Here is a 27,755-nt window from a genome sequence, read left to right as displayed (position 1 = left end):
TCCAAATAAGCTCAATTAGAAATGAAACAGAAGATATTGCAACGAATACCACAGAAATATAAAAGCTCATTCAAGGCTACTATGAACACCTTTACAAACTAAAACTCTAGTGTAGATGGATAAATTCCTGGAAATATATAACCCCCCTAGATTAAATCAGGAAGAAATAAAGATTTTAAACAGACCAAAAACAAGGAGTGAAATTGACGCAGTAATAAAAAAAAAAAAACTTGCCAAACAAAAAAGTCCAGAACTGGGTGGATTCACAGCTATATTCTATCAGACATTCAAAAAAGAATTGGTACCAATCTTACTGAAACTATTCCAAAAGATAGAGAAGGAGGGAATTCTCCCTAATCATTTGAATGTAGTATCACACTAATACCAAAACCAGGAAAGGACATAACAGAAAAGGAGAACTACAGACCAATATTGTGGATGAACATAGATGCAAAAATCCTCAACAAAATAATAGCTAACCAAATCCACAGCATATCAAAAAGATAATATACTCTTATCCAGTGGGTTTTATAGCAGGGATGCAGGGATGATTTAGCGTACACAACTTAATAAATACGATGCATCACATAAACAGAATTAACAACAAAAATCATGCGAGTATCTAAGTAGCTCAGAAAAAGCATTTGACAAAATCCAGCATCCTTTTGTAATTAAAACCTTCAGCAAAATTGGCATAGAAGGGATATACCTCAAGGTAATAAAAGCCACCTATGACAAACCCACAGCCAACATTATACTGAGTGGGAAAAACTTAAAAGCATTCCTCCCGAGAACTGTAATAAGAAAAGGATGCCCACTCCCACCACTTCTATTTAACATAGTACTGGAAGTCCTAGCCAGAGCAAGCAGACAAGAGAAAGAAATAAAGGGCATCAAAATTTGTAAAGAGGAAATTAAAATTTCACTGTTCACGGATGACATGATCATATACCTAGGAAACCTAAAGTTTCATCAAAAAGCTCGTAGATATGATAAATTAATTTAGTAAAGTTTCGTGATACAAAACCAACGTACACAAATTAGTAGCACTGCTATATACCAACAACAACCAAGCTGAGAAACAAATCAATAACTCAATCCCTTTTACAACAGCTGCAAATAATAGTAATAAAATACTTAGGACTATACCTAACCAAGGAGGTGAAAGATATCTACAAAGTAAACTATAAAACACTGCTGGAAGAAATCATTAATGACAGAAACAAATGGAAACACATTCCAATGCTCATGGATGGGCAGAATCAATATTGTGGAAATGACGGTACTGTCAAAATTAGTCTACAAATTGCAATTCCCATCAAAGTACCATCGTCATTCTTCATAGAACTATAAAAAACAATCCTAAAGTTCATATGAAATCAAAAGCCTGCATAGCCAAAGCAAGTCTAAACTAAAAGAACAAATCTGGAGGCATCACATTACCTGAATTCAAACTATACTACAAGGCTATAGTGACCAAAACAGGATGGTACTGTATAAAAATAGGCATGTAGACCAATGGAACAGAATAAAGAATCCAGAAATAAAGCCAAATATTTAAAGCCAACTGATCTTTGACAAAGCAAACAAAAACATTAAGTAGAAAAAGGATACCCTATTCAACAAATGGTGCTGAGATAACTGGCAAACCACATGTAGAAGAATGAAGCTGGATCCTCATTGCTTACCTTCTGTAAAAAATCAACCCAAGATTGATCAAAGACTTAACTCTAAGTCCTCAAACCATAAACATCCTAAAAGATAACATCAGAAAAGTTCTTCTCAACATTGGCTTATGCAAAAAGTTCATGATAAAGAATCATGAACCTACTCCCCAATAGGCCCCAATGTGTGATGTTCCCCTCCCTGTGTCCATGTGTTCTAATTGTTTAACACCCACTTATGAGTGAGAACATACAGTGTTTGGTTTTCTGTTCTTGTCAGTTTGCTGAGAATAATGGTTTCCAGCTTCATCCATTTCCCTGTAAAGGACATGAAAACTCATCCTTTTTTATGGCTGCATAGTATTCTATGGAGTATATGTGCCACATTTTCTTTATCCAGTCTATCATTGATGTGCATTTGGGTTGCTTAAAGTATAATAATAATTGCAAAAAGATATACAAATGGCCAACAAACATATGAAAAAACACTGAGTGTCACTAATTATCAGGGAAATGTAAATCAAAATCACAATGAGACAATGAGATACCGCCTGATATGGTTTGGCTGTGTCCCCATCCAAATCTCATCTTGAACTGTAGTTCCCATAACCCCCACCCCGTGTCATGGGAGGGACCAGGTGGAGATAATTGGATAATGAGGGTGGTTTTCCTAAACCTGTTCTTGTGATAGTAAGTTAGTTCTCATGAGATCTGATGGTTTTATAAGGGACTTTTCCACCTTTGCTTTGCTCTTGTTTTCTCTATTGCTGCCCTGTAAAGAGGTGCTGTCCATCATGATTGTAAGTTTCCTGAGGCCTCCTCAGCCATGTGAAACTGTGAGTCAATTAAAACTCTTTAATTTATAAATTATCCAGTCTCAGGTATTTCTTCATAGCAGCATGAGAACAGACTAATATAGCAAATTGGTACTGGGTAGTGGGGTGCTGCTGTAAAGATACCCAAAAATGCGGAAGAAACTTTGGAACTGGATAAAAGGCAGAGATCTTGCCTAGCATCTTCCAAATTTAAACCTTTTTAAACAATTTTAATAACTTAAGGATTTAAGTATATTTAATATGCCTTAATCCATTGCAGAATATTCTTGTTGATGTTAAAGTTGGCCCTTCTTTGGCCCTGGGTGTTTTTGAACTGCCCTCAGTCTCTAATTTCTTATTTTGTTCTTCTGGGATATGTTCCTGGGTCATCTTTCATCTTGCACATTTCCAAGCATAGAAGCCATCATTTCTCCAGGGATCCTAGTTTTATCTTATAGGGAATAGTATTTAGTGATGACAGTCTAGTGTATGAGGTTAGTCCTTGTTTAGGAGCTTTTTCAGGGCACAGAGGCAAGACATATGCCACATTTAAAATTAGATAACATTATCTTAGGTTCTTAGTGATGCTTCTAACTAAAATTTAAAAGTATATGGAGCTTTTATTTAATCTTATCTATTTTATATCTGCTTCTTTTCTTGCACTGAAATTTTCAGGGTCAAAATCACCAAGATAATTACTCACTTGCTTTATCCCACATGTACAGAACATTTCAATAGCAGAAAATGCAATGTCTAATTTTGCCTAAAAGGTCAGGGTGAAAAGAACATTCGTTGACAAGATAAGGATACATAATCTGATTAGAGAAAACACCATGTAGGAAGACCCAGAGGCTTGAGAGGGAGCATAGTTCATTTAGGAAAGAGAAAATCCTGTTCCACCAGAGGAATGATGGATGACAAAGTCAGGAAAAAGTTGGAACATAATGAGCCTGATATGCAATGCTGCAGATGTTAGAGCACCAACCAGATACAAAAGCTATTTTAGTTTTGTTTTCAGGAGATATCTTGTGTTTGTTTTCAATAAAAATATTACTTTCCTATTTTGTCCTCATAGGAACTTAGGGATGAGAAAAGAGCAGGGGTTGCTTTAAGGATAGCTCTCCTTAACTCTATTCTGTACCAGCTCAGTGAAAAGACCAGTTAAATGGAGCTCAATTATCTTCTGACATTTGGAGAAGTATTTGCATACTAATGATCCAGGGTCCCGGTTGTTTTTCTTCCCACAGAGGACAAAGTGTGGACCATAGTGTCTCATGACTTGCAGATGCAGACGACTGTGGTCGGCTACAACCCAGAAAAATACTCAGTGACACAGCTCGTTTACAGTGCCTCCATGGACCAGATAAGTGCCATCACTGACAGCGCCGAGTACTGCGAGCAGTATGTCTCCTATTTCTGCAAGATGTCAAGGTTGTTGAACACCCCAGGTAGGCCGAGAATGGAATGTTACTTTTAATTACTATCTCAGCTGGTGCTTGGAATTACCTAAACAGTCCAACAGGTGTGGTTCATTATCTTATAGTCCAGTCTTCAGTGGGAAGGAAACTGTAAATAAGTAAAATGGAATCATTTGGCTTGTTTTCTGGGGAATGAAGCTAAGGAAGAATGATTTTGAAGAAAAAAAAAAGTCCATTGTTTCAAACTTGTGGATTTTTAAATTTTATATGCGTATATGTTTCTAGTGCTTAATTATCAGTAGTGGCTGTGGGACAAAGTTTATTAGCGTTCCTTGTGAATATTCAAGCAATTCCCTTTGAGACCTGCAGGCGTCTTTATGGTAAAGATGGAAGTATTCTAAAGGTTGTCTACAGCCAAAGAGATTGTAGAATAGCAATAGAATTTAGAGCTCCTTCTTCCCAGTAGTCACTTCATGGTATCTGTTTGACTCAAGAACTCTAGCTGGATTTATTTTTCATGATGGCCAACTTCTGGCAATGTGCTAGTGTGTGTGAGTATACACATGCAAACACACATACATGTGTGTGAAAGATTGTGTCAGGTGCATAGAGAATAGAGGGGTTCCAAAAGATCTACTGGAAATAACTTTACTGCAACAAGTCTCATATGCTCTGGGAATCTTGGCAGTAAATTGGAGATGTTGTCAGAAAACTACATCTCTCTGTCTGTAGTAAAACACAATGAAAATAAGCATGTGCTTCTAGTCAAAGAAACATGAGTCCATAATTTCCAACCTCACCACTTCCCAAGTATGTGACTTTGGGGGAGTTAATTGACCTCTTTTTAACATTTTATCTTAATTGACAAATAAAATTGTCTATGTCTACCGTGTGCAACATGTTTTAAAACGTATATATGTTGTGGAATGGCTAAATCAAACTAACCTATCTTACCACATATATTCATTTTTTTTGTGAAGCCCTTAAAATCCACACTTAGCAATTTTCAAGATACAATAAATACATTGCTATTGCTATTAACTATAGTCACCACATTGTACAATAGATCTTTTGATATTAAGCCTCAGTTTCCAGTGTCTTTTTCTGTCAAACAGAAATCATAATGCCTACTTCAGGGTGATGGTGAGAATTTCATGAGCTAATATACTAAGCACTTATAAGGCTTGATACACTTAAGGACATGATTAAGTAGTAAGTAGCGTATTGATTTTTTTAAAATTCATGTTAAGCAATTTTGTGCTATGTCAGAGACCAGTGGGCTGTTGGATGCCCCAAAACAGCAATGAATTGAAAGCAGTGTAGTAGGGAGTAGTTTACAGAGAAGAGTTATAAGCAAATAGTAATACGGCTCCAATGACTGGAGGAACACTAGGGTTCTTAATCTCGCGCCGAATTAGGTAAAATGACACAGACACATGGGGAGTGGTTTTAAGGAAAGGAGAATTTAATAGGCAAGAAAGAAGGAAGGAAGAAGAAAACAGCTCCCCCATACAAAGACAGAGAGAGGGGGGATTCCAATGAGAGAAAACTGTGTGTGTGATGGAAAAGAGGCTGCTTATATGAGAAGGATGGAGGAGGTAGTACCTGATTTGCATAGAGCTCAGGGGATTGGTGTGACCAGGCATGTTATTCACCACATAGCCCGCCAAAAAACTGGCCCTCCCACCCTAGCCTTTCATATGCAAATGAAGGGTGCCATGATATTCTACACAAGTGGAGCTGTGTGGGGGTGGCCATGTTGCCAGGCACAAGTGAGAACAAGGGCAAGAGGAGGGAAAGAATTGTCCTGTTTCTGTGAACCCAGTTTCTAATGGCTTGCATTTGCATATCAAAGTTTGCCGGCCTGGCTCTAAGACCCTGCCCTTTCCTGCTAGACAAGAAACGTTTCTGGAGCCGCTTTAAAAGAAACAAAAACTTTCCAAGGACCCCTTTTCCTCTCTATCTACCCAAAATAATTTCTTAAAAACTCCTACAACAATAGTATACAACATTGTGAAAATCTGAGTGCTTTCTATGTGCAAAGCCTTGTGCTAGAATTTTAGAGTATCCTCTAAGAAATAAGGTTGGAAAGGAAGGGTGGGAGTAGACTGGGAAGGAAAGTAAATGCTGTGCTGTGGAGTTGGGACTTTATCCTGAGGGCCAGTACTTCTCAGGCTTTAATGGCCATTACGGTAACTGGTGAGTTAATAAAACCTGGTTTGCTGGGCCCCATTCCCGAAGTTTCTGATTCAGTAGGTCTCAGGTGGTGCTTGAGAATTTGTATTTATAATGAGTGCTATGGACTGAATTGTGTTCTCCCAAAATTCCTATTAAAGGCCTAACCCCCAAAGTGACTATATTTGGAGATTCGGTTTCTAGGAAGTAATTAAGATTAAATGAGGTCATAATGGTGATATCCTAATCCAATAGGATTGGTGGCCTCAGGAGAAAAAAACAGAAAAAAGTCTTTCTCTCGGTCATGTGAGGACATAGCAAAAAGGCAGCCACCAGTAAGCCAGGAAGAGATCCCTTATCAGAAACAGAATCAGCCAGCACCTTGATCTGGGACTTCCCAGCCTCGAGAACTGTGAGAAAGTAAATTTGTCACTGAAGCCACCCAATCTATGGTATTTTGTTGTGGAAGCATGAGGAGACGAATACAGTGGGGTCCCAAGTGATGCTGATATTGCTGGTCTAGAGACCATGCTGAGAACCAGCACAACTCTTTTTTCTATTCACTTTCACTTCTCATAGCTGTGCGTGTATGTGTGTTTTAACTGGATTCTGTTTCTGGCGTTAGGAAAAGTCAAATAAAAACTATACGTAGAAGACCAAAGACAGTAAGAGCCATTAATGAACCTCATCAGCTTGTCTTCACTGTTTCCTGACCAGATGCTCCTTACTGAAGCTCTTTTCACAGATTCCAGTTAATTAGTCTTCAGGCCTGGGGTGGGGGTGGAGGCAGGGGCAAATTCATAATCAGCAGAGGAACCTTGGTACTCTCAGCTTTATGTTCTTTATTTTCTTTCTTTTATTAAACTCCGAAGTCAGCTTTCACTTTTTGAATTTTGCTCTGGTAATTAAAAAGCACAAAATGACTTCCAAATATGTTCAACTTGCAGCTGAGGTATCGGGAGAATTAGACTGGAGGTGGGAAAATAGTTTACCTTTAGTTCTCCTGGTCTTCCAGTTCAGCTTCTTTCCCCCTCGTCAACATTCCTTGTCTCTTCCCCTCAGCCACCATGAAGCCTCACACACTTACCACTCTCCTTTACAAAACGTAAGATGTACAAGACATCAGGAAAAATGGGATAAACTTGTTATTAAGCACTATGTTAGTTGCATTTTCTAATAATGAGATAAACATATTTTTCTTTAACCTCCTGATACCCCTTTCAGGAGAAAAATTGCTAAATTGAAATCAAGAGTAAATTTTTAATCTGAATAGTAAATATACTATTTTCTTTGTATTTCTAGACATCCAGATACTGGGTTTCCAGTCATTTGTAGATTATTACTGTACATGATAAATTGTACTTTAAAGATCAGTTTCTCATAAGCTTCTTGCCTGTTTGGATATCCTATATATATCACATCTTTGATTCACATAGGATTTGTACTTAACAAATGTTTGCTGATTCAAATGAAATGAATAATATATAGCTTTAAATGTTGCCTCATCCAACCTTGAGGCAGTTGTTTTAAGCAGGAGTGTGCGTCAAAATACGTAGGTTGCTTGCCAAAATGTGGATTGAATGGCCTTACTCCCAGGCTTTGATAGAGCTTGACTGGAGCCTCAGAATATTTGCTTTTACCAAACATCTTTGGGTAATCCTGTGAACCACACATTGGGAAACACTGTCTTTAATTTACGGCATGAAGGTTTCTCATGTTGGAATTTAAGATGTTAGTCCTTCATGTGGGTGAAGATTAAAGGGAATATTAGGGCTTGTCTGACCCATTGAAATAAAATGGCATACATAATTACTTCCTTCAGCTAAAATAAATTGGCATAATAACATTTTTAAATCCTTTTGATATACCAGTCTAAATATTGTAAAGTGAATTTCAGCTTACCCTTCCGAGTCATTTTTTACACTCCCAATTTTCATCTTCCAGGCCTACTAATGCAGAATAGCTGATGTAAGGAAAAGGAGGGATTGAAACACCAAGTTCCCTGTATTATTATGTTTTGTGTATGCCAAAACAAGGAAGAACACAATTTGATAAAAATCCTCAATTTGTTTTTTAAAGGAGTTAACGTTTACTGTGATTGGATTTTTTGTTTTCCTTCATAGTAACATTCAATTTTAAATATTCATTTACTCATTCTTAACTAAGACTGAATTATATTAGAACTTCTGTAGTAGTACTTGTGACATCTGTTTGAATACAAAGTATGTTCATTATCGTTATTGCAATTTAAATGAATATCAAATGAGTTTATAATAGCCATGCACTTACAGTGTTATTTTTTATTTTAAGAACTTTACCCTCAAGAGTTCATTTGGGACTCCATAGTTTCTAATGATACTTATGATCAATAGTTGATATGCATATGGACCTCATTTTTATTTTGATAAATGTTTGTTTGTACCATACCATTAGCTAGCAAATGTAAAATTACCCATTATTAGTTTCTTACAGCTTTTACAAGGATAGTAATATATGGCTTGTAATGTGATCTCTTTTATTACTACGAAACTTAAAAATGGAAACAACTTAAAAATAATGATTTTGCCAGTATTTATGGTCATGTCTATACTCACAACGTAACTATTACTTCAGTTGTCCTCAGCTTTACAAAAGACATAGAAATGACGCAAATAAAAGTTATTTTATTTTATATGGAAAAGCCCTCTTGGAATGAGGCATACCAATTTGGGAATCACCAAATTAGTTCTGCCAAAACAGAGAAAATCATTAATGATCATCCAAAGGGATGTCTACGTGATTTATATTTATATCCCCAGATTTGTAAATGTAATAGCACCTGAACTTATGAAAGGCTAAATTAGTGAAGAATGAAATGTACTTCTGAAATAAGTACCATAAGAACTTGAATTCTGCCAGGTGTGGTGGTTCAGGCCTGTAGTCCCAGCACTTTGGGAGGCCAAGCCAGATGAATGACTTGAGGTCAGGAGTTCAAAACCAGCCCGGCCAACATGACGAAAACCTGTCTTTACTAAAAATACAAAAAATTAGCTGGCTAGGTGGCGCACACCTGTAATCCCAGCAATTTGGGAAGCTGATGCAGGAAAATCATTTGAACTCGGGAGGCAGAGGTTGCAGTGAACTGATACTGTGCTACTGCACAATATCTAATTCCAACCTGGGAGATAGAACAAGACTCTGTCACACACACACACACACACACACACACACACACACACACTTGAATTAGATAAATCAGGCACTGAGAGAGTTTCATTAGATCTTACTTGAGCAGTCTTGGTCAACAATATTAATACTTTTAGATGACCAAAATGTTTCTCTGCGTTTGGACAATATCTATTATGCTGCCTTTAAAATGTTTATTTGTGTATCTTAGATATATTGTAGTCATAAATTTATTTTACAAATCAGATTATACTTTCTAATTAAGATTTTTTTTGCTGAAGTATTGATTCCCTACATATATAAAGGTTTATTTAATTGTAGAGGTATAAAGTTATCGTTCCCCTTTTCCTGACTATATTTAGTGCTGTTTTGTTTCCATTGTCTTGCTTCTTTTAATTTCTCAATGTTGTCTAGTTCTCATAAATGATACTTTCTACTGATTCTTTTGTTGAAAGAAGCAATATAAATTATATATATTCTTTTGGGTAGTTTACTATTATATTTTTATATCTATTGAAATTGAATTATGCTCACAATTTTTGCCTATAAAGTAAGCTGTGTAAAATTCAGTATACTTGATGGTACTAAACTGTGATTTAGTGGCTTTGAAAAGGCAAGAAAACATGACTCTGGCATTGTAACATATCATCTATTTTTAGCAAGAAATTCTAAACTTTGGTGCAGTTATCAAACAAATGAATTTTCAACTGGCTATGCTTTATAAGAAACTATGGTATTTAACTCTTAAGACAACATGGATAAATCACTCAATTCCAATAAAAGACTTTCAGCAAATTTATTGTGACTAATCAGTATATTAATCAAAATATTACTTATTTACTTTATTATTGTACCCAATCATTGTATTAAGATTGGAGGATACAATTAAATGAGACAAGCAAGGTAGACAGTAATAACTAAAGGGTAAAATTTGAAAATTATATCTAGTAACGTTACATGCCCAGACAACTAGAATCTGCATGATGGGCACTGTAATAGAAGGGGACAGAGGGATTGCAGGGAGAGGAGTAAGCAACTGTTTCAACAATATGGATAGGAGTTGCTGAGAACCTCAACTGGAATGATGAATAGGAGAGTAAATCAACAAATCATTTTTAGTTTTGCCTGTGTATCAGGAAGTGTGACATATAGGCTGATATGGGAAGGATTCATATGAGTTAACTAAGAAATAAAAAGAGAGAGGTATTCTAGGTAAGAGATGTCAGCATATGTGTCAATGATTCAGAGATGGAGATCAAAGGACACTAATTTGAAGGAAATGGGAGGGGTCAGAATGGCTGGAGTAGAGAACTTGAAGGTGGGAGTGACAGAGAAAGGAAACTGAAGTTCTGCATAGAGGATTTTATTTGAATGTAAAAGGAATGATTTCAAGTAGGGACGTTCTGGCTGTTCCATGGAGACTGGAGTGGAGAAAGCAGAGGTGGTGTGAAGAGTCCATAGGCACCACGTCACCAGAGTGCACATGGGATTGCATGTCTGGGAGGCCCACTGGGGTGTGAGATGAAGGTTTTTTTGTTTTTTGTTTTTGTTTTTAAGCATAGATGGTGGAATCAACAGGACTTGTGATTACTTACAGATACAGGAGGAAAAAAATTCAAGGGTGACTCGAATTTCTGACTTGAAAAACTGGCCAACAGTTCTAAGGCTTACCTTGTTTACCAAGAAAAAAAATTGGAGAATTGGAGGTCACTTAGCTTTAACATGCAAAGTGACGGGACGAGAAATATATATTTTTATGTACTCTGTGATAGCTGATGGCATAGAATAAAATCATTTTAATTGACATCAACAAAATTAATGAATTGTGAATTGGAGTTTTATTCACTGAAATTTTCTTAAACATGCTCTACAACTAAAATATAATGAAAGAACTAAGAGTGTCATCAGAATCCTAATGTTTTCCACTCTTGTATTTATATTGAAAGATCAGAAAATATTTAGTCAAGACTGACCAATCTCAATTATGTAATGAAATGTTTGTTTTTGTTTTTGTTTTTGTTTCTGCATGCAGAGCCTTCTGTATTGCTTCAGCTTCCCGGGCTGCCTTGATTTCATGGCACCTGCATGATGACTGAAGCAGGGGAAGACAAGGCTGCAGGCTTAAGCGCAGACAATTAAATACTCTTGCAAGGAAGCAACACGTGTGTGTGCACATTTAATAGACCAAAGCAAGTCACATGTTTTGCTGGGCCTAACCTTAGAGGAGGATGAAATACAATCTTCCCATGTACTCAGGACCAAAGATCAAGTGGACTTCTTGCATAGTTTTAATGCATTCTTAAGATGACTCAGAGAGGTAACGGGAGGAGAAAGAAAAGAACACAGAAAGAAAGAAAAATATTAACTTTGTTATTTTATTTGTGGATGGAATGTTATGTTCACTTTTTTAAACAAGGGTCAGAGATAAGGAGAAACTCAAAGGGCAATTTCAAAGTACAAAAGAGGACACCTTTCTTTTACAGATTAACTGGCAAACGAAAAATAAAAATACTGGTACTATAATTATTTGCTTCCTTATGAAACCTTCTACAATTCTTACCCACAGTGATCACCATTTTTTCCGAATTCCTGTTTCACTTAGGGCCTAACTTGTTTCACTTAGCAGTTGATTATGGACTATTCCTGGCTTTTCTTGCTCTTCATTATTTTCCGGTGTCTTAATGTTCTCTTTCTTAAAACAATACAAGGTCTTTGAAGACAGTGGCCATATCTTACGATCTTCCATCATGCCCAGGTTCTAGACATCTACCTAGATAATGAATAAATTAGAAAAACACTAATTTTAAAAGGGGATTGAAGAGGATACAGCTAGCTGAAGGAACTGAAGTTATTAAACAGTAGAAAGAAAGAATTAGCTTAGGAAAGCCTTATAATGGGGAAGCTAAAGGAGATGAGTATTTAACAATAAACAAGCAAGTAAAAAATAAGCAAAAGCAAGAAAATTGAGGTGTGGTCAATGGTGAGACATCCTAGAGAGACATCCCCTGTCATTATCTGTTGGGAGGCTGCTAGAGTTTCATGTCAATGGAGTTGGGAAAGGAAAGAGCAGGAGAAAGTTTTCAAAAGGTTGATGGTAAAAGAATGGCTAAATGTAGAAAAGCTGCTTAATCGGATGACAAAGCAAGAGTAAAGCTTTAGAAATGTTTGATATTTTTAGGGATGACGGAGTTGTAAGTAAATTTGTAAACTGAGAAAGAGACATTGAAGAGGTTCAGACTGAAGATGTAAGACAGGAAAGGAATAATAGGTCCCAGGAGAGAAAGAAGAGTGTAGAATTTGCTTTGGTAAAGAACAATAACACTTGTTTCAAGAAGGGAGTTAGAAGGGCAGAAGTTCTCATTAAATGTCTTGAACAATGCTATTCTAGACACATCTCATTTAACTCTCAAAGTTATGCAAAGTTGATTTTATTATCTCTGTTTTGCAAAATGGGACTCAGAGGAATAAACTTAACTGAAGGCCACTGTATTAGTCCATTTTCATGCTGCTGATAAAAACATATCTGAGACTGAGCAACTTATAAAAGAAAGAGATTTAATGGACTCACAGTTCCACATGGCTGGGGAGGCCTCACAGTCATGATAGAAGGTGAAAGGCATGTCTCACATGGTGGCAGGCAAGAGAAGAGAGCTTGCTCAGGGAAACTGCCCTTTATAAAACCATCAGATCTTATGAGACTTATTCAGTATCGTGAGATTAGCCTGGGAAAGACCCATGATCCAATTACCTCCCACCAGGTCCCTCTCACAACATGTGGGAATCGTGGGAGCTACAATTCAAGATGAGATTTGGGTGGAGACACAGCCAAACCTTATCAGCCATTGTAGCTAGAAGTAGAAAAACTGGGATTCAAATGTAAATCTATCCTATTAAAAACCTTTCTGACACACTGAAGAAAGTGTGAACATGTAGAAGTCAGTGCTTGGACACCAAAATGAGTATAGAACTAACCCCAGCAGGAATTGTGCCCATCCCATCTCTCCAACCATTATGAAAGAATGTTTTCCCTCTTGTGATTTTTTTATTTTTTTGTGCATGATTAGAAATGCTGTTTACCAAGTGGCCTTTGGTCAGTTCTGGTATTTCTGATGAATAAGTTAAAATTAAGGTAAAATTTATTAAGGGTAGCCTGAGTTGTACTAAAAGGATACTACCAGTGCCTTTGAGACTTGAGCTTTGAGGTGAGACTTTGATTGTGTGAGTTCCTATGTTTGTAGCTTAGTCTTTAAAATAGCAAATACAAGGACGAAATGAAAACTTTATGAGGTTACCCAGTCACTCTGTAGACCTTGGAAATCTGTCTTCTTGTGTCTTTCTGGTTGAGGTAGACTGTAACCTTTTGATTCTGAAAAGCCATGTTCAAATAAATACTTACTCCAGCTTAGAATAATTATAAAGAAAAGTGAAAATGCAAAGCCTTCATGAGATTTATTGATTTTATGTTTATTTCTCCTTGCAGTTATCTGGCCATATGTTTTCTTAAGTTTTCAGACAGGACAGCACACTGCTGTTAATCTTTTTTAAACAAAGATTATATATGAAAATGAGAGCAACTTAGAAATTATACCAAAGCTGAATTTTCTTTGAAGATTATCACATCTTAATGAACAGATTGGTCCTAATTTATGAGAAGTATGAGTTTATAGAGTTGCATTTAAACTAGTTAAACTTCAATATATTAAAAGACCATAAAGCCAAGGTTTTAAAATTTGCATTTTAGTTTATTATATTACAAAAGATTGTAAAAATGAAGAAATGACTATTATCCAATTCTAAAAATTAAAAAACTACATTTGGACTATTTTTCAAAATTCCATACTACTTACTCTGCCATTCTGAATGGATAATCGTAAAAAGTCTTCTAAAAAGATTGGATAGATAAAACAACATATACTGTAAACTTTGTAAATGATTAAGCAATATAACAAAATTTAAGGAGAAAATTTTTTCAAAGTACTGAGAATTTTATTATTTATCTTTATGAATATTACTCTCTAGCTTTGCTTCCATCTGTACATATTTTCACAGTCGGAAACAAAATTGGAATGAAGTTAATCTGATAGCCTTTTCTACTGACATTAAATCATATTTTTTGGTTCATATATTTTCCTTAACATTATCCAATTTAATCACATCATAAAATGAAGATAAACCTAATTCACCACCTAATAAACCTAATCATAAATTATGTTTGAAAATACCTCTTCTAAGCAAGATACTGAGAAAAGCATCAGAGTTTTACTATAAATTTCTCTTGGAAATACCTAAAGTATTATTAAGATGTTGCTTAGTTATTAATTCTGCAACATTTATTGAATATAAAATATTTAGCTAGGTCCTATGAGAATGCAATGAGGGTAGAAATAATACAGCTGACCCTTCAACAACTTGGGTTTAAACTGTGAGGGTCTGTTTACATGTGGATTTCTTCCGTCTCTATCACCTCTGAGACAGCAAGACAACCCCTCCTCTTCCTCCCCCTCCTCAGCCTACTCAACATGAGGATAGGGGGATGAAGACTTTTATAAAGACCCACTTACGCTTCATGATTAGTAAATATGTATTCTCTTACTTTTAATTTTCTCAATAACATTTTCTTTTCTCTAGCTCACTTTATCATAAGGATATAGTATATAATACATGCAACATATAAAATGTATGTTAGTTGACTGTGTTGTCTGTAAGGTTTCCAATCAACAGTAGGCTATTGGCAGTTAAGTTTTTGGGGAATCAAAAGTTATAGGTCAATTTTTACTGCACAGGGTGTCGGTGCCCCAGCCGCTGAGTTGTTTAAGGGTCAACTGTACTTTTAAATAGCATTTCCCATAAAATATAGATTGAAACTTTTTTTATAATGACAATAAAATCATTTTGTATAAGACTCTTACTATTACTGAAAAAATCTTGCTAGTGTGTCCATCATGGATAGAAGACTGAACAAATTTAGAATTCGTAATGACTTCCAAACACATCGGTATGTGTATTTTGCATTAGTAATTCCTCCTCCCCTGTTTGAAGAGGGTTATATCTGGAGGAAAGATCAGGAGTTATTTGGGAAGGCTTAAGAATGGGAGAAAATAGGGGCTCAGAGTACTGTTAGCCAGGGTATCAGTTCGGGTTCAACCAGAGAAACAGAACAGGTAAAAGATATATTTAGAGACTTACTGAAAGGAGTTGGCTTATGCAACAGCAGGGCCTGGCAAAGCACATCTGAAGCTGGGGCAGACTGTGAGGAAGGAAAGGCTGGAACTGTCAGGCACAAACTGAAGCTGATATCCACAGGTGGTATTTCTTCTCCAAGGAAGTCTCAGCTCTACTCTTCGGGCCTTTCAAGTGATTGAATCAGGCACATCCAGATTATCTAAGATACTCTCTTTTACTAAACTTTAATTACATTTGCAAAATGCCTGTGCAGCAACACCTGGAAGAATGTTTGTTTGAATAACTGGACCTCGTAGCTAAGTTGACAGATGAAACCAACCATCACAGTCAACAACGATGACTTTTAAAATGAACCACTGATAAATTCATTTCTAGAATAGCGAAGATTTAGTCTCTCATTTGTATCACGTATGCCTCTCTGGGTCAGCATAGGCAGGTGAGATCGCCCTGCTAGGGGTATGGAGGGATCTTCCATTCTCCTGTCTTTTCATTTCTAATGAAAGCACAGTTTGGTTGAGTGTCAAATTGAAAAATAAGGTTAGAACAATGGCAATTTGAAAGAATCAAGTAGATCAACTCAGGGAGATAAGTCAAAAGACAAAAACTCATTTTCTCTGTGTCGTCTCAAAAAAGTTGGAGATGGCTTCATTCCACATTTTAAAGAATATGGCATGTGTCCACCTGTGATATGGCATCAACTCCTCATTTTCTAAGAGCTCTATCCCAAGGGAAGCATCTCCATTGAGCCAAATACAGGCATCCCTACAACCTTCAGAAAGCTGCAGTGTAGCCCTATCTCGCCATCCACATTCCTCAGCAATGTTTTTCTAACTCTCACAATTGAATCACCTTCCACTACCATGCAACATAAAGGTAATGTTAAAGACGCTCAGAGAAATACAATTGAAGAAACTCATTCTTATAGAAGTGCCTATGAATAAAATCATCCATAAATTTTATATCAGAGACTATATCTTTCCCAAGCTATTATTTTCCCAGACTGCTCTGAAATACTAGTTACACTGATGGAAGTTGTGTTCTGTTATCTATTGTGTTTGCTTAGAATTTACCAACACCAGTAGCTGGGTAAATAGGTTTTTTAGGACAATGAATAATGTTGCAGAGTGTTAGCTGACGAGGAATGCCACAGCCATTACTACCGTCACCTCGTATCTTAAAATCTCTATAAAAACATGCTCAGCAATTTTTTCTCTCTCTTGGTATTGGACCTGAAATTCAGGCTTAAAAATGTATTGTCATCTATATATCTAGATGACTAATGCTTACTAATTATCTCCAAATTAGATCATGATATACATGAAGGGAGGAGAAATAGCATTAGTATTTATTAAATGCTCACCTGGGCACTCTATATATATTGGCTCATTCCACCCCAAAACTCTGTGAGTTATATATCAGAATTTCCGTTTTATATCTGAAGAAACCTAACTTTAGAAGGGTTAATTAATTCACCCAAGGAAAAGCAGTAAATACCATGCTGAGAGTCCAAACCAAGATTAAAATCCAGGTTTATGTGCCTCTAGACTCTCTATATTTTTCTACCTAGACGTTAGAAAGGAAGGAAGGGAGGAAGAAAGGGGGAAACAAAGGAAGTCTTCATGTTTCATTCTTACCTTATTAATTTGCTTTTGATAGATCTCTCTGAGATCCTGCTAAAACAAGAAAGATCAAACAAGAAAGGAAGGAAGGGAAAGGAAGGGAGAAAGAGAATGAGGCCACCTAGTAAGCCAATCAACTGGGAAATTTTTAATTTCTCCTATTGAAACATTAATACATGCTTCCAGCATAATTAAAAATAGAGACCCAAACAGTTTTGTTAAGCAGTAGGCCAAAAGAGACATTTACAAGAGCTGCACAAACTTCTTTCTGAAAAATCCCACCTTTTTATGTTTTCTCAATATCCACTATTGGCCTTGACAAGTATATTAAAAAATATGGTTTATATGACAATTTGTTTGAAATGATATTGAAAAACATTTGATGTGAAAGAAATGAAAAAAAATGCCTCTCTCTACAGAGCATTTGACTTTCATGTTTTTAATATCAAGGTATTTCAAATAGAACATGCGAATTGTATATTGATGAAATAGAAAAATGCTGCAAAAGGTTATCCCTTTCTTTTCAGACATAAGATATGAAAACAAAATGTTGATGTTTTCTTTCTTTCTTTCTTCTTTTTTTGATCTTTTCAGAAGAAACTCTCATGTCTAAGCCTAACACAAGTGACATGTCCAATATTTCATTCTTACCTTATTAATTTGCTTTTGATAGATTTCTCTGAGATCCTGTTAAAATGAGAAAGATCAGAGATCGCCAGCTTGGCAGAATGGGTGGGCAACACCTGGGGGATGAACAGCAGGATGCTGATACAGACATGAAATTCAAATATTAGAGACATAGAGACTTACTCCATTAGGGTAGGGACTTGCTTCCTGTAAAAAAATAAAATTGAAAAGAATGAAATCACCCTCAGTTCAGTTTTGTATATAGGAGGGAGAGTGGACTAGAGGAAGAGGCACCAGGGAGGAACCAGGCTGGGGAGCAGGGAGAAGGGCACTGGGTATGTGAGCAGAGGGGAAGGAGGTCCTGAGCAGGAAGGCAAAGCCTGGGAGACAGCAACAGTAACTAGAACAAACAGCCCATTCTGCAGGTTTGTTCAGCCAGCCTGTTGACTATATTTAGTATTTTGTAATTTGTGTAAACTCCTGTTACTTAGTTGGCCCAGATGTTAAAATCAATTAATCTTTCTCTTGAGAAGGCAGACATTTAAGCCTATGTAGAAACCAAACATATTTTATTTTGTTTTTATTTCAAAACCTCGAAATGGTAAGGTAATCAAGGCAACAAAATTAAGAGGATCTACATTATGAGATGTTTGAGTCTACCCAGAGAAGCTTAATATGTAATCGAGGACAAACAGAGGTTTCTGCTCTATTAATCGCAGTTATAAATTTACATAAAGAACTCTGGAGGAATAATTTATAAGGTTCTAATGTAAATAGAAATCTTAATGAAATGGTATCAACCAAATCAGAGAAAAAGTATGTACTTCCTAAATGATAGTTATTCTACATAGGTCTCATAGATTTTCACAAATGACTTGAATTTTGGAATAACTAGACAAATAATATCCAAAGTAATAAAAGATGGCCAAAAGGTGGATTTATATAGTAAAAAAATCATAATATACTTTTTTGGCTTTGGAACATTCTAAAATAATTATTTAATATAGGCATTAGCAATATCTAAAAATATATTCTAAACCTGATAATGAAATGATAAGATAATCAGTGACAATGATTTGTCTCCGCCTTCCATCCCAGAGCAATTTCTTAACGCTTTTTCCTTCCAGTCTGGGAATAAACCACTTTCTTTGTTTAGCCATAAGAAGCAATTGCTCATCCACTAAAGTTTTATCATGAGATTGCAGCAATTCAATTAAATCTTTAGATTCCATTTCTAATTCTTTTTTTATTTTTATTATATTTGCAGTAACTTGCTCCACTGAAGTCTTGAACCCCTCAAAGTCACCCATGATATTTGGAATCAACTTCTTTAAAACTCCTTTTATTGCTGATATGTTGATTTCCTCCCATGAATGTTTTTAATGGCCTTTAGAAATGTGAATCCTTTCCAGGAGGTTTTCAATGTAGTTAACTCAGATCCATCAAAAATTTTTTTTGAGACAGAGTCTCACTCTGTCACCCAGGCTGGAGTGCAGTGGTGCGATCTCGGCTCACTGCAACCTCCACCTCCTGAGTTCAAGCAATTCTCCTGCCTCAGCCTTTTGAGTAGCTGGGACTACAGGCATGTTCCACCATGCCAGGCTAATTTTTGTATTTTTAGCAGAGATGGGGTTTCGCCACATTGGCCAGGCTGGTCTCGAACTCCTGACCTCAGGTGATCCGCCCACGTCGGTCTCCCAAAATGCTGGGATTGTAGGCATGAGCCACTGTGCCCAGCCTGTTTCTTAAATAATAAAATTGGAAGTCAAAATTACTCTTTGGCCATGGAGAGCAGAATTCATGTTATATTAGCAGGCATGAAAACAAAATTAATCTTGTTCATCCATCAAAGCTCTTGCATGACCATGTGCATTGTCAGTGAGCAGTAATATTTTGAAAGGAATATTTTTTTTCCTGGGAAGTAAGACTCAATAATGGGCTTAAAAATATTCAGTAAACTTGTAAACGCTGTAAACAGATGTGCTGTCTTCCAGGCTCTGTTGTTCCATTTCTAGAGCACAGGCAGTGTACAGTTAATGGAACTCATAAGGATCCTAGGATTTTCAGAAAAGTAAATGAGCACTGGCTTCAACATCAAGTCACTAGCCGCATCAGCCCCTAACAAGGGGCTGTCCTTTGAAGGTTTGAAGCCAGGCATTCACTTTTCTTCTCTAGCTGTGAAAGTCCTAAATGATATCCTCTTCCAATAGATAAATGTTTCATCTAGATTGAAAATCTGTTGTTTAGTATAGCCATCAATTACCTTAGCTAGACCTTCCAGGTAACTTGCTGTAGCTTCTGCGTCAGCATTTGCTGTTTCGCCCTGCACTGTCACGTTATGAAGAAGGCTTCTTTCCTAAATCTCATGAACCAAACTCTGCTAGCTTGAGATTTTTCTTCTGCAGCTTTCTCACCTCTCTGAGCCTTCATAGAACTGAAGAAAGTTAGGGCCTTGCTCTGGATTAGGATGTGGCTTAAGGGAATGTTGTGGTTGGTTCTGTGCAGACCACTAAAACTTTCTCTCTATCAGCAATAAAAGCTGTTTCACTTTTCTATCATTCATGTGTTCACTGAAGTAGCACTTTCAATTTCCTTTAAAAACCTTTTCTTTGCAATCACAACTTTGCTAGCTGTTTGGTGCAAGAGAGTTAGCTTTCAGCCTATTTTGGTTTTTGACATATCTTCCTCACTAAGCTTAATGATTTCTAGCTTTTGATTTAAAGTGAGAAATGTGTGACTTTCTTTCACTTGAACACTTAGAGGCCATTGTATAGTTATTAGTTGGCCTAATCTCAATATTGTTTTGTCTCAAGGAATAAGAAGGCCTGAGGCGAAGGCAAAAGATGAGGTATCAGCTAGTCAGTAGAGCAGTCAGAACTCACACAATTATCAATTAAGTTTGTCATCGGCTATGGGCACAGTTTATGGTGCTCCAAGAGAATTACAATAGTTATGTCAAAGATCACTGATCACAGATCCCCATAACAGATGTAATAATAATGAAAAATTTAAAATATTGAAAGAATTACCAGAGTATGACAGATAGACGTAAAGTGAGAACGTGCTCCTGGAAAAAAAAAAACACATTACCGATAGACTTGCTCAAAGCAGGGTTACCACAAGCCTTCAATTTATACTAAAGCATGTGATTGGTAAAGCACAATAAAACGAGTATGCCTCTGTCTATCTGAAGTCACCCATTGGAGGATGTATCGGTGCATATGTCTCTGTGTGGGAACATAATGTGATGTGTCTGTGTGTGTGGTTTAAATATATAAATACACACACACACGCATTTGTGGTTTCAATAAGAAACTACTCAAGCACAATTTTTCTACTCAAAATGTCCCTGAAGTAAGACATTTAGTTCTGGTGAACTTCTATACTATGTGAGGGAGACTTTTTGAAAATAACAATACACAGAGCTTATTTGAAATGCAAACAAATCAGATTACTGATATGCAGTAGGTCTTTGCTATTAAACTTGAAAACAACATTTGTGGGGAGAATAATCAGGCTGTAAGTAACTAAAAGTTGACTGTCAATCACTAAATTGTTAACTACAAGTGAATCCAAGATTAAAAGTGACAGAGGCAGAAAAAAATACAAATGATGTATAATATCATACAGCTGAAACCAGAGTAATTTACCAAGAGCAAATACAAATTTAATGGGAGGGGTTGGGTTGGGTGAAATATGGGAGACAAAGATCAAAGGAAACATAGACTAAATGTAAATTTTAAAAAGTGATTTGAGGTGAGGATGTTGTGGAAATATATAACCACTATTTTTAAGGACTGTTTTCTGTCAATTCAACATTGCAGTTAACCTGTCCATCAATTCAACATTGCTGTTATCCTGTTTATAGTTTCACCTTAGTATGGGAACAATGCAATTCAGGTAAGAGATATAAAATATGTGCAGGCATGATTCAGAATAATAGAAAAAAGAATGAATAATTTGAGAAGGAAAAATATAATTAGGGTTATATATGAAGGATAAAGGTCTGTACAAAAAAGTCCTTAAAAATAATTTTGAACTGCCTTAAAAATGTTATTTTTAATGAGAAAGTAGATTAATGAAGACATTGGACTTCACTTGTATTAGAAAGGATTTAGCAGAGATTTTATCTGAAGCAACTTCTTAGCATAGTGTAGATGAAATATTTGCCTGTGTACAGGGTTTAGAAGTTTCACTGAAAGGAAAAGAAACTTGACTTGCCACCTCAAATTCTGGTAGCTGAAATCATATGAGGTGAAGTCTCCAGCGCTGTGTCTTAAGATAGTAGACATTACCTTACTGAGTTTTCTACAAACCCAAGTCAGATTCTTTGGGCAGAACTTGACTTATCCATAGACTCTAGTTCAATCACAAACTTAATCAAAGTCTGTGAGATTGAAATCTATAATCAAAATATCATTAAATTAACCTAAAACAAGAAGACTAACTGCTGAAGGGAGAGGAGGGTCCAGCAGGCACACTGTGTAGGCAAGTGTATGGAGAGCCAAATTGTAAAGTAGGATATTAGTGTGTAAATTTGTAATGAAAAAGTGTAATGCTGAGGGGATTGGACACTTCTGTTATCTACCCAGCCAAATCTCCCCCTGCAGGGCTACCATATGGGAAGCCAAATTAAAATCAGATGCTTGCTTCTTGGGCTTGGCATTGGAACACGAGGAGTAAATGATAGGATTGCCGGTTCAGGGTAACAGGCCATCTTTGGACTGTAAAGACCTTTCTCCTGGGCTGCCGTTGGCTTTGTATAAACTTGATCTTGTTTACTGTCCTTTCCCCTCCAGCCTCCCACCGACCCTTTCTTTTTTCTGTGGCTCTGTTAGTGTATTCAATCAGGCTACAGTGGAGTCTTGCTGGCCTGGGAGCCATTTAGTTCTCTTTGTGGTAATTTTGTTCACATCTTTCCATTGAGTGTTGATATTTTAGTTTAACTCACAGAGCACAGTCTTATTTTCAAAACTCTTCAAGGAGGCCCCCCAACCCTGCACTGACAATGTAGGACAACAGAGATGATTTCTTAAAGGTTTTCCAATCCTACATCTCTGTGGCAAAATGTTTTAACACTGTATTATTGCACACAGATAACTGAATTTCCTTTCCAAAGAGTAGAAAAGACAAAGGAAAGGAAAATCTGGGTAGATGCAGAAGATGTGGCCTCTCTATAACTAAATCCTCAATCTTTTCTCAGTTCTTGTCTGAGAAGACAAGAAGGGGGAAAATTATGATGGTTGAGATGTTCGCATTCATTGTCAGGAAACTTGAATTGTTGCTCCCCGTGGAGATCGAATATAATATGCAGATGTAGTACTTTATTTCTTGGTAGCTTTTATAGATATTTTGATCATTTTCTTCATATTAGAGCTTCTAGTTTGAAATCGACTCTGAAGATACAGAAAGACTTGCTCAGCAAAAACATCTTACGACATATTAAACCATTCCTCCCTGGAAACTGTTGTGATAATAAATACTACCGAGATAGAGAAAGTCACTGGGGTGAATAAACCTTATTATCTATCTGCACATTAGTGTTTAAAATACTAAAAGCAAGCCGTGTCTGTTGTGTGGAATTCTACTGGAAAGCTATCCTGTAGTAATACAAAGGAAGATAAGAGAGAAGAAATAAAAATGGGAGTTACTAGAAAGTAACACAATTAATTTAGAGCCACATATATTACATTTGTTTAATATTGACAGTAGATTTACCCCTGGGAAGGAGAAGAAGAAAACAGAATGGATTTTATTTTAAAGAACTCTTGAAACCTAACAGGCTGTTGCCTAATGAGGTGATGTAACATAAAACATCACTTGATGCTATATTTGCATAATGCCTTTTTCCCCTAAGAGATTGTTTTGAAAGAATAACAAAGAAACTGAAATGAGGTGGAAAACAAAATAACAAAGCATAAATATTTTCTCAGTGTTTGCAAATATTCATAATTTCCTATCCTCTGATTCATTAGTTCTCTCGAGAGCCCACCTGGATGTCCTCAGAATGTAAACATACTTAAATTAATTATTATATTGGGATTTAGACTTCTTTATAACCATGCCACTCATATAAAAAATATTCATATCTATTTAAGAGCTGTGCAAAGCAGTGGTGATATGAATTATGACATTTTGCTCAACACAAGACAAACTCCTAAAAACAACTTTAATGTACACACAAACTGTTTTGATAAATAAAGCTAACCCTTAACAAGATTGTCCAGAGAAGACTTTTTCTTTTTCTTCTTCTTTTTTTTTTTTTTTTTTTTTTTTTGACGGAGTCTCACTCTGTCACCAGACTGGAGTGCAGTGGCACAATCTTGGCTCACTAAAACCTCTGCCTCCTGGGTTCAAACGATTTTTCTGGCTTAGCCTCCCGAGTAGCTGGGATTACAGGCATGTGCCACCACACCCAGCTAATTTTTATATTTTTAGTAGAGATGGGGTTTCACCATGTTGGACAAGATGGTCTCGATCTCTCGACTTCGTGATCCGTCCACCTCGGCCTCCCAAAGTGCTGGGATTACAAAGACTGTCTTTTTCAGTGTATTCCTTTGCACCCTTTTCCTTTTAATGTAGAACCTTCTCTTCCTGCTGCTTCCTACAGCCTTTTCTTCCTACAGTTTTCTGACCAAGTCCACTTACCCATAGAGAGAAAGGTCGTGGCACTCATGTTTTTAGATTACTCTTAGCCCAAGGTCCACATACTTTTCTCTTCCTTCTCCCCTTTCCCAGTTTCATAGGAGACTCAGCGCTCACTTGTCTTCCTTTAAAATCCTCCCTGTAATAGGTAGGAAAGACTCTGCCACCAGATACTTTAGATTTGTTTTCTAACAAAATTTTAGTATAAAAACGTTTCAGTCTACTGACGTCACCTTGTACATATGGCTTTGCATTTAATACCCTTCATATTCGATTTTGAAATTGACCATTCATTCATTCATTCATTCTCTGAACCGATGCATACTGATCATCGGCTCTCTTTGAGGCACTAAGCTAATATCCGTGGGAGGTTAAAAAATTAATAAGACCTGGTCCCTTAAGGCCAATTAAAGACAAGGCCTATTAAAGATTTAATCTTCTATTAAAGATGTTTTAACCAGCTTTTGCTTAAAGAGAAGTAAGATGGTAGGAGACTGGTTAGCCTCTGAAATCACATTGTGCCTAAAAATAGCCCTAAAAATATAGTTTGTTGAGGTCTTTGTTAAGAGAGATAGGGGAAGATGAAATCATAGCATACTCTTCCTCTGTCAGAATTCTCATGCCTCTACCTGCACACCCACTGACCCAACAAACACACACATGAAGATGTAATTACTTATACTTGGACTTCTGTTTCCCAGGGGTTGCTGTCCTCCCTATGGTGATTGAAAACCTATTTCTCCATGATGTACCTATGTACCTACCTTTCCTGGAACCTTTACCCATAATATTCACTTCCCTCCTCTTCCAGCCAGGTCATAGGTATAATCCTCCAGTTAACTCAGCCCCTAACTTCAGTGTTTTATTTTGTCTCAAAAATCCAAATATTTCTATTGAATATTTGGCATAATTTTTAGAGAAAGCTTTGTCATTGTTTTTCTGCAATTTCTTTTCTAAAATTCTTACCTTTTAATTTTAAGCTATAGATTTTTATTTCTGAAAAATCAAATTTTGGCTAATGAAATGTTTAGCCCAATCCAGTGAAGCTCAGCTTCCTCTTTGAGCCACAGTCTGTGGTATCTAAAGAAGCCTCACTGATGGGGTAGTACATGGGTAGTACACTTTAGTAGTGGTATTTCAGTAGTACCTGTAGTGTGCCTCGACGAGGCTTGGAAGAAAATTCCTCTGTTCTGATTTCCAAATTCAGCTGTTTTCTCTGCTAATTGCTTCTTGATATAAGCACCGGCTGTTTTACAGCCTGCACCATGACGTCATCCTACCTACTAGAAACTTTGACGTAGATTACAGTCATCAAAGCCATTTGCCTTTCCTTTGTTACTAATAAAATTACCGAGGACCTCTCCTTAAGTAGTCTACCATCCTAAACCTTCAGGAGATACATCTTGGTGCTGGTTTTCTTAAAGGTTTGTTAGAAACAGCAATCAATCCTTTCTTAGAACACTTAATACCACTTTTTAACTTATTTCCTATAATACCAAGATGGTACACACTTTAATTAAGAACACAAACCCTCCAGATCGGACATAATGTAAATGCGACATTATATGCTTTGCTCAGTAAGTACCCTCCCCACCTCAAGGATCCTCTACCCTTTACAAACCATGTTCCAGATTCTGCATCTCTATCACAGCCTGAAGGGTCATGTCCCAATGTATCCGGGAATCATTTAGACTACTGATGGGATGGCACAGTCCCTACATCTGCTACCGAATCAAGGAGCTGATCAGCAGTGCATTGCAGCTCTTGGCAAGAGTTAGAGTAGGAAATAAAATTAAGGTGTAGGGGTTAGGCAGGAAATTCAGATAAAACTACTTGGAAAATGTAGCTAAGCAAGATATAATTATCTGACTTATAATTAGCCTAGAACATCAGGCCTCCCATCCCTAAAGCCTTCTTTTTTGCAAAGAGACAAGTGATACTATCAAGTAGCAGATGGTATTCTTGTATGAGGGAGAGTGAGTAATGAACACTTTTACCTTAAGAGTAGCCTGCTCGGAATTGGTTGTAGGAATTATTCCTATTGGTGCTAACTTGCTAGCTTAATAGTTCATTATTTTTATGTCTTCCATTCCTTTGGGCTATTGCACTTATTAAATTAAAAAGGGGGGGTTCTGGAAAATTTCAGTAACATCTCTATACACTAGCTATTGGCCTCTGACATTTGATCATCTAAAACTGTCTAGCAAATTAATACAACCAAGGAAAGACAGCAGACTACACTGATTTGACTATAATGCCAATATTTTTTATTATATTTCTTAAAAGTTCTATCATATATTTTAGTTTGCAGAAAACAGAAAGTTACTCAGGACTAGAGTGTGATTTTTATGTCTCACTGAATATTTGTTTTAAAGTTCCTTGCATGTAGGTCTGTATGGAGCCCTGTCCCTGCAAAGTTGTTAGAAAAAGATAAATGAATTCACATTGGTTCAAAGAATTGACTGTGAAGAGTGTGATATAATCTAAAAATTAGAACACCAAAACTTGTTTCTTTCCCTTTGGATAAGGGAAATTGGTCAAAGAACAGCATTTATGACTTCTCTTTACACAAGAGATGACGTTAACTATGATGAAAGGCCTAGTTCGTGATTTTCCTTAGATTCCATGTGGACATCTTACTTGCTAAAAGCAACATGGCCAAACAATTTCTGCCTGTAGGAAATTGTTTTCAGTTATGTTTCCTCATGAAGTAATATCCTAGAATTGCTAGGTTGCATACTGTTTGCAATTATTACTACAAATGCAGTTTAACTTTTGTGTAAACGAATTTTTATTGTATATATTTAAGGTATACAACATGATGTTTTGATATACACATACATAGTGAAATGATTACTCCAGTCAAGCAAATTAACATATCTATCACCTAATATTTAGCTTTTAAAGCTTTAATTTCCAAATGTGGAATTGTTCATTTATTTACTCATTTATCCATCCTATAACTCATTAATTATTTCTATCAACATTTGCTGCATATGTACTTTGTGTAGTTCTCAGGAAAATGAAAACAAAGTTCAATTTTCTGTACAATAAAATGTGTTTAATCACTATGAAATTAACAGAGTACTAAATTAATATACATTTTTCATTTTGTTAAGAAGATAGAAAAGCACAGTAGTGAAATAATTTAAAACATTAGTTTTTATGTAATTCTGTATATGTAAATATATATAATTCATACATGAATGTTTATGTATATGTGCACATATATATATACATATATATATTCTCTCTGTGTAATTTTAGATTTAGTAAACATGGTTTGCCATAATGTTCTTTATTGTTAACAAGTAAAGCGTTTCAGAGCTTAAAAATCACTTGCAAGATATCCATTGGTAAATCGATCAAGTAGGACAATTATTCTTTTTTGGAATATAAGAAAAACTATAGTAAGTTACCTTAATCTTTAGATTGGGGTTTTCT

At 36.2% G+C, this 27,755-nt stretch overlaps 1 protein-coding gene across 1 annotated transcript in view; it reads left to right on the top strand.

Moving 5' to 3' along the window:
- CNTNAP2 (contactin associated protein 2) overlaps positions 1-27,755 on the top strand; it is a 1,621,124-nt gene that overhangs the window by 841,706 nt on the left and 751,663 nt on the right. Inside the window, exon 12 of the mRNA XM_064372470.1 lies at positions 3,727-3,927. Within this exon, the coding sequence (XP_064228540.1) occupies positions 3,727-3,927 (201 nt within the window). The remainder of the gene's footprint in view (positions 1-3,726; positions 3,928-27,755) is intronic.

The sequence above is a fragment of the Aotus nancymaae genome, unplaced genomic scaffold (genome assembly GCF_030222135.1).
Source record: "Aotus nancymaae isolate 86718 unplaced genomic scaffold, 86718_ANA_hifiasm-v0.15.2.pri h1tg000002l, whole genome shotgun sequence".
Taxonomy (NCBI): Eukaryota; Metazoa; Chordata; class Mammalia; order Primates; family Aotidae; genus Aotus; species Aotus nancymaae.
The sequence above is the reverse complement of the archived record's forward strand: the minus strand, read 5'-3'. Positions and strand labels throughout refer to the sequence as shown.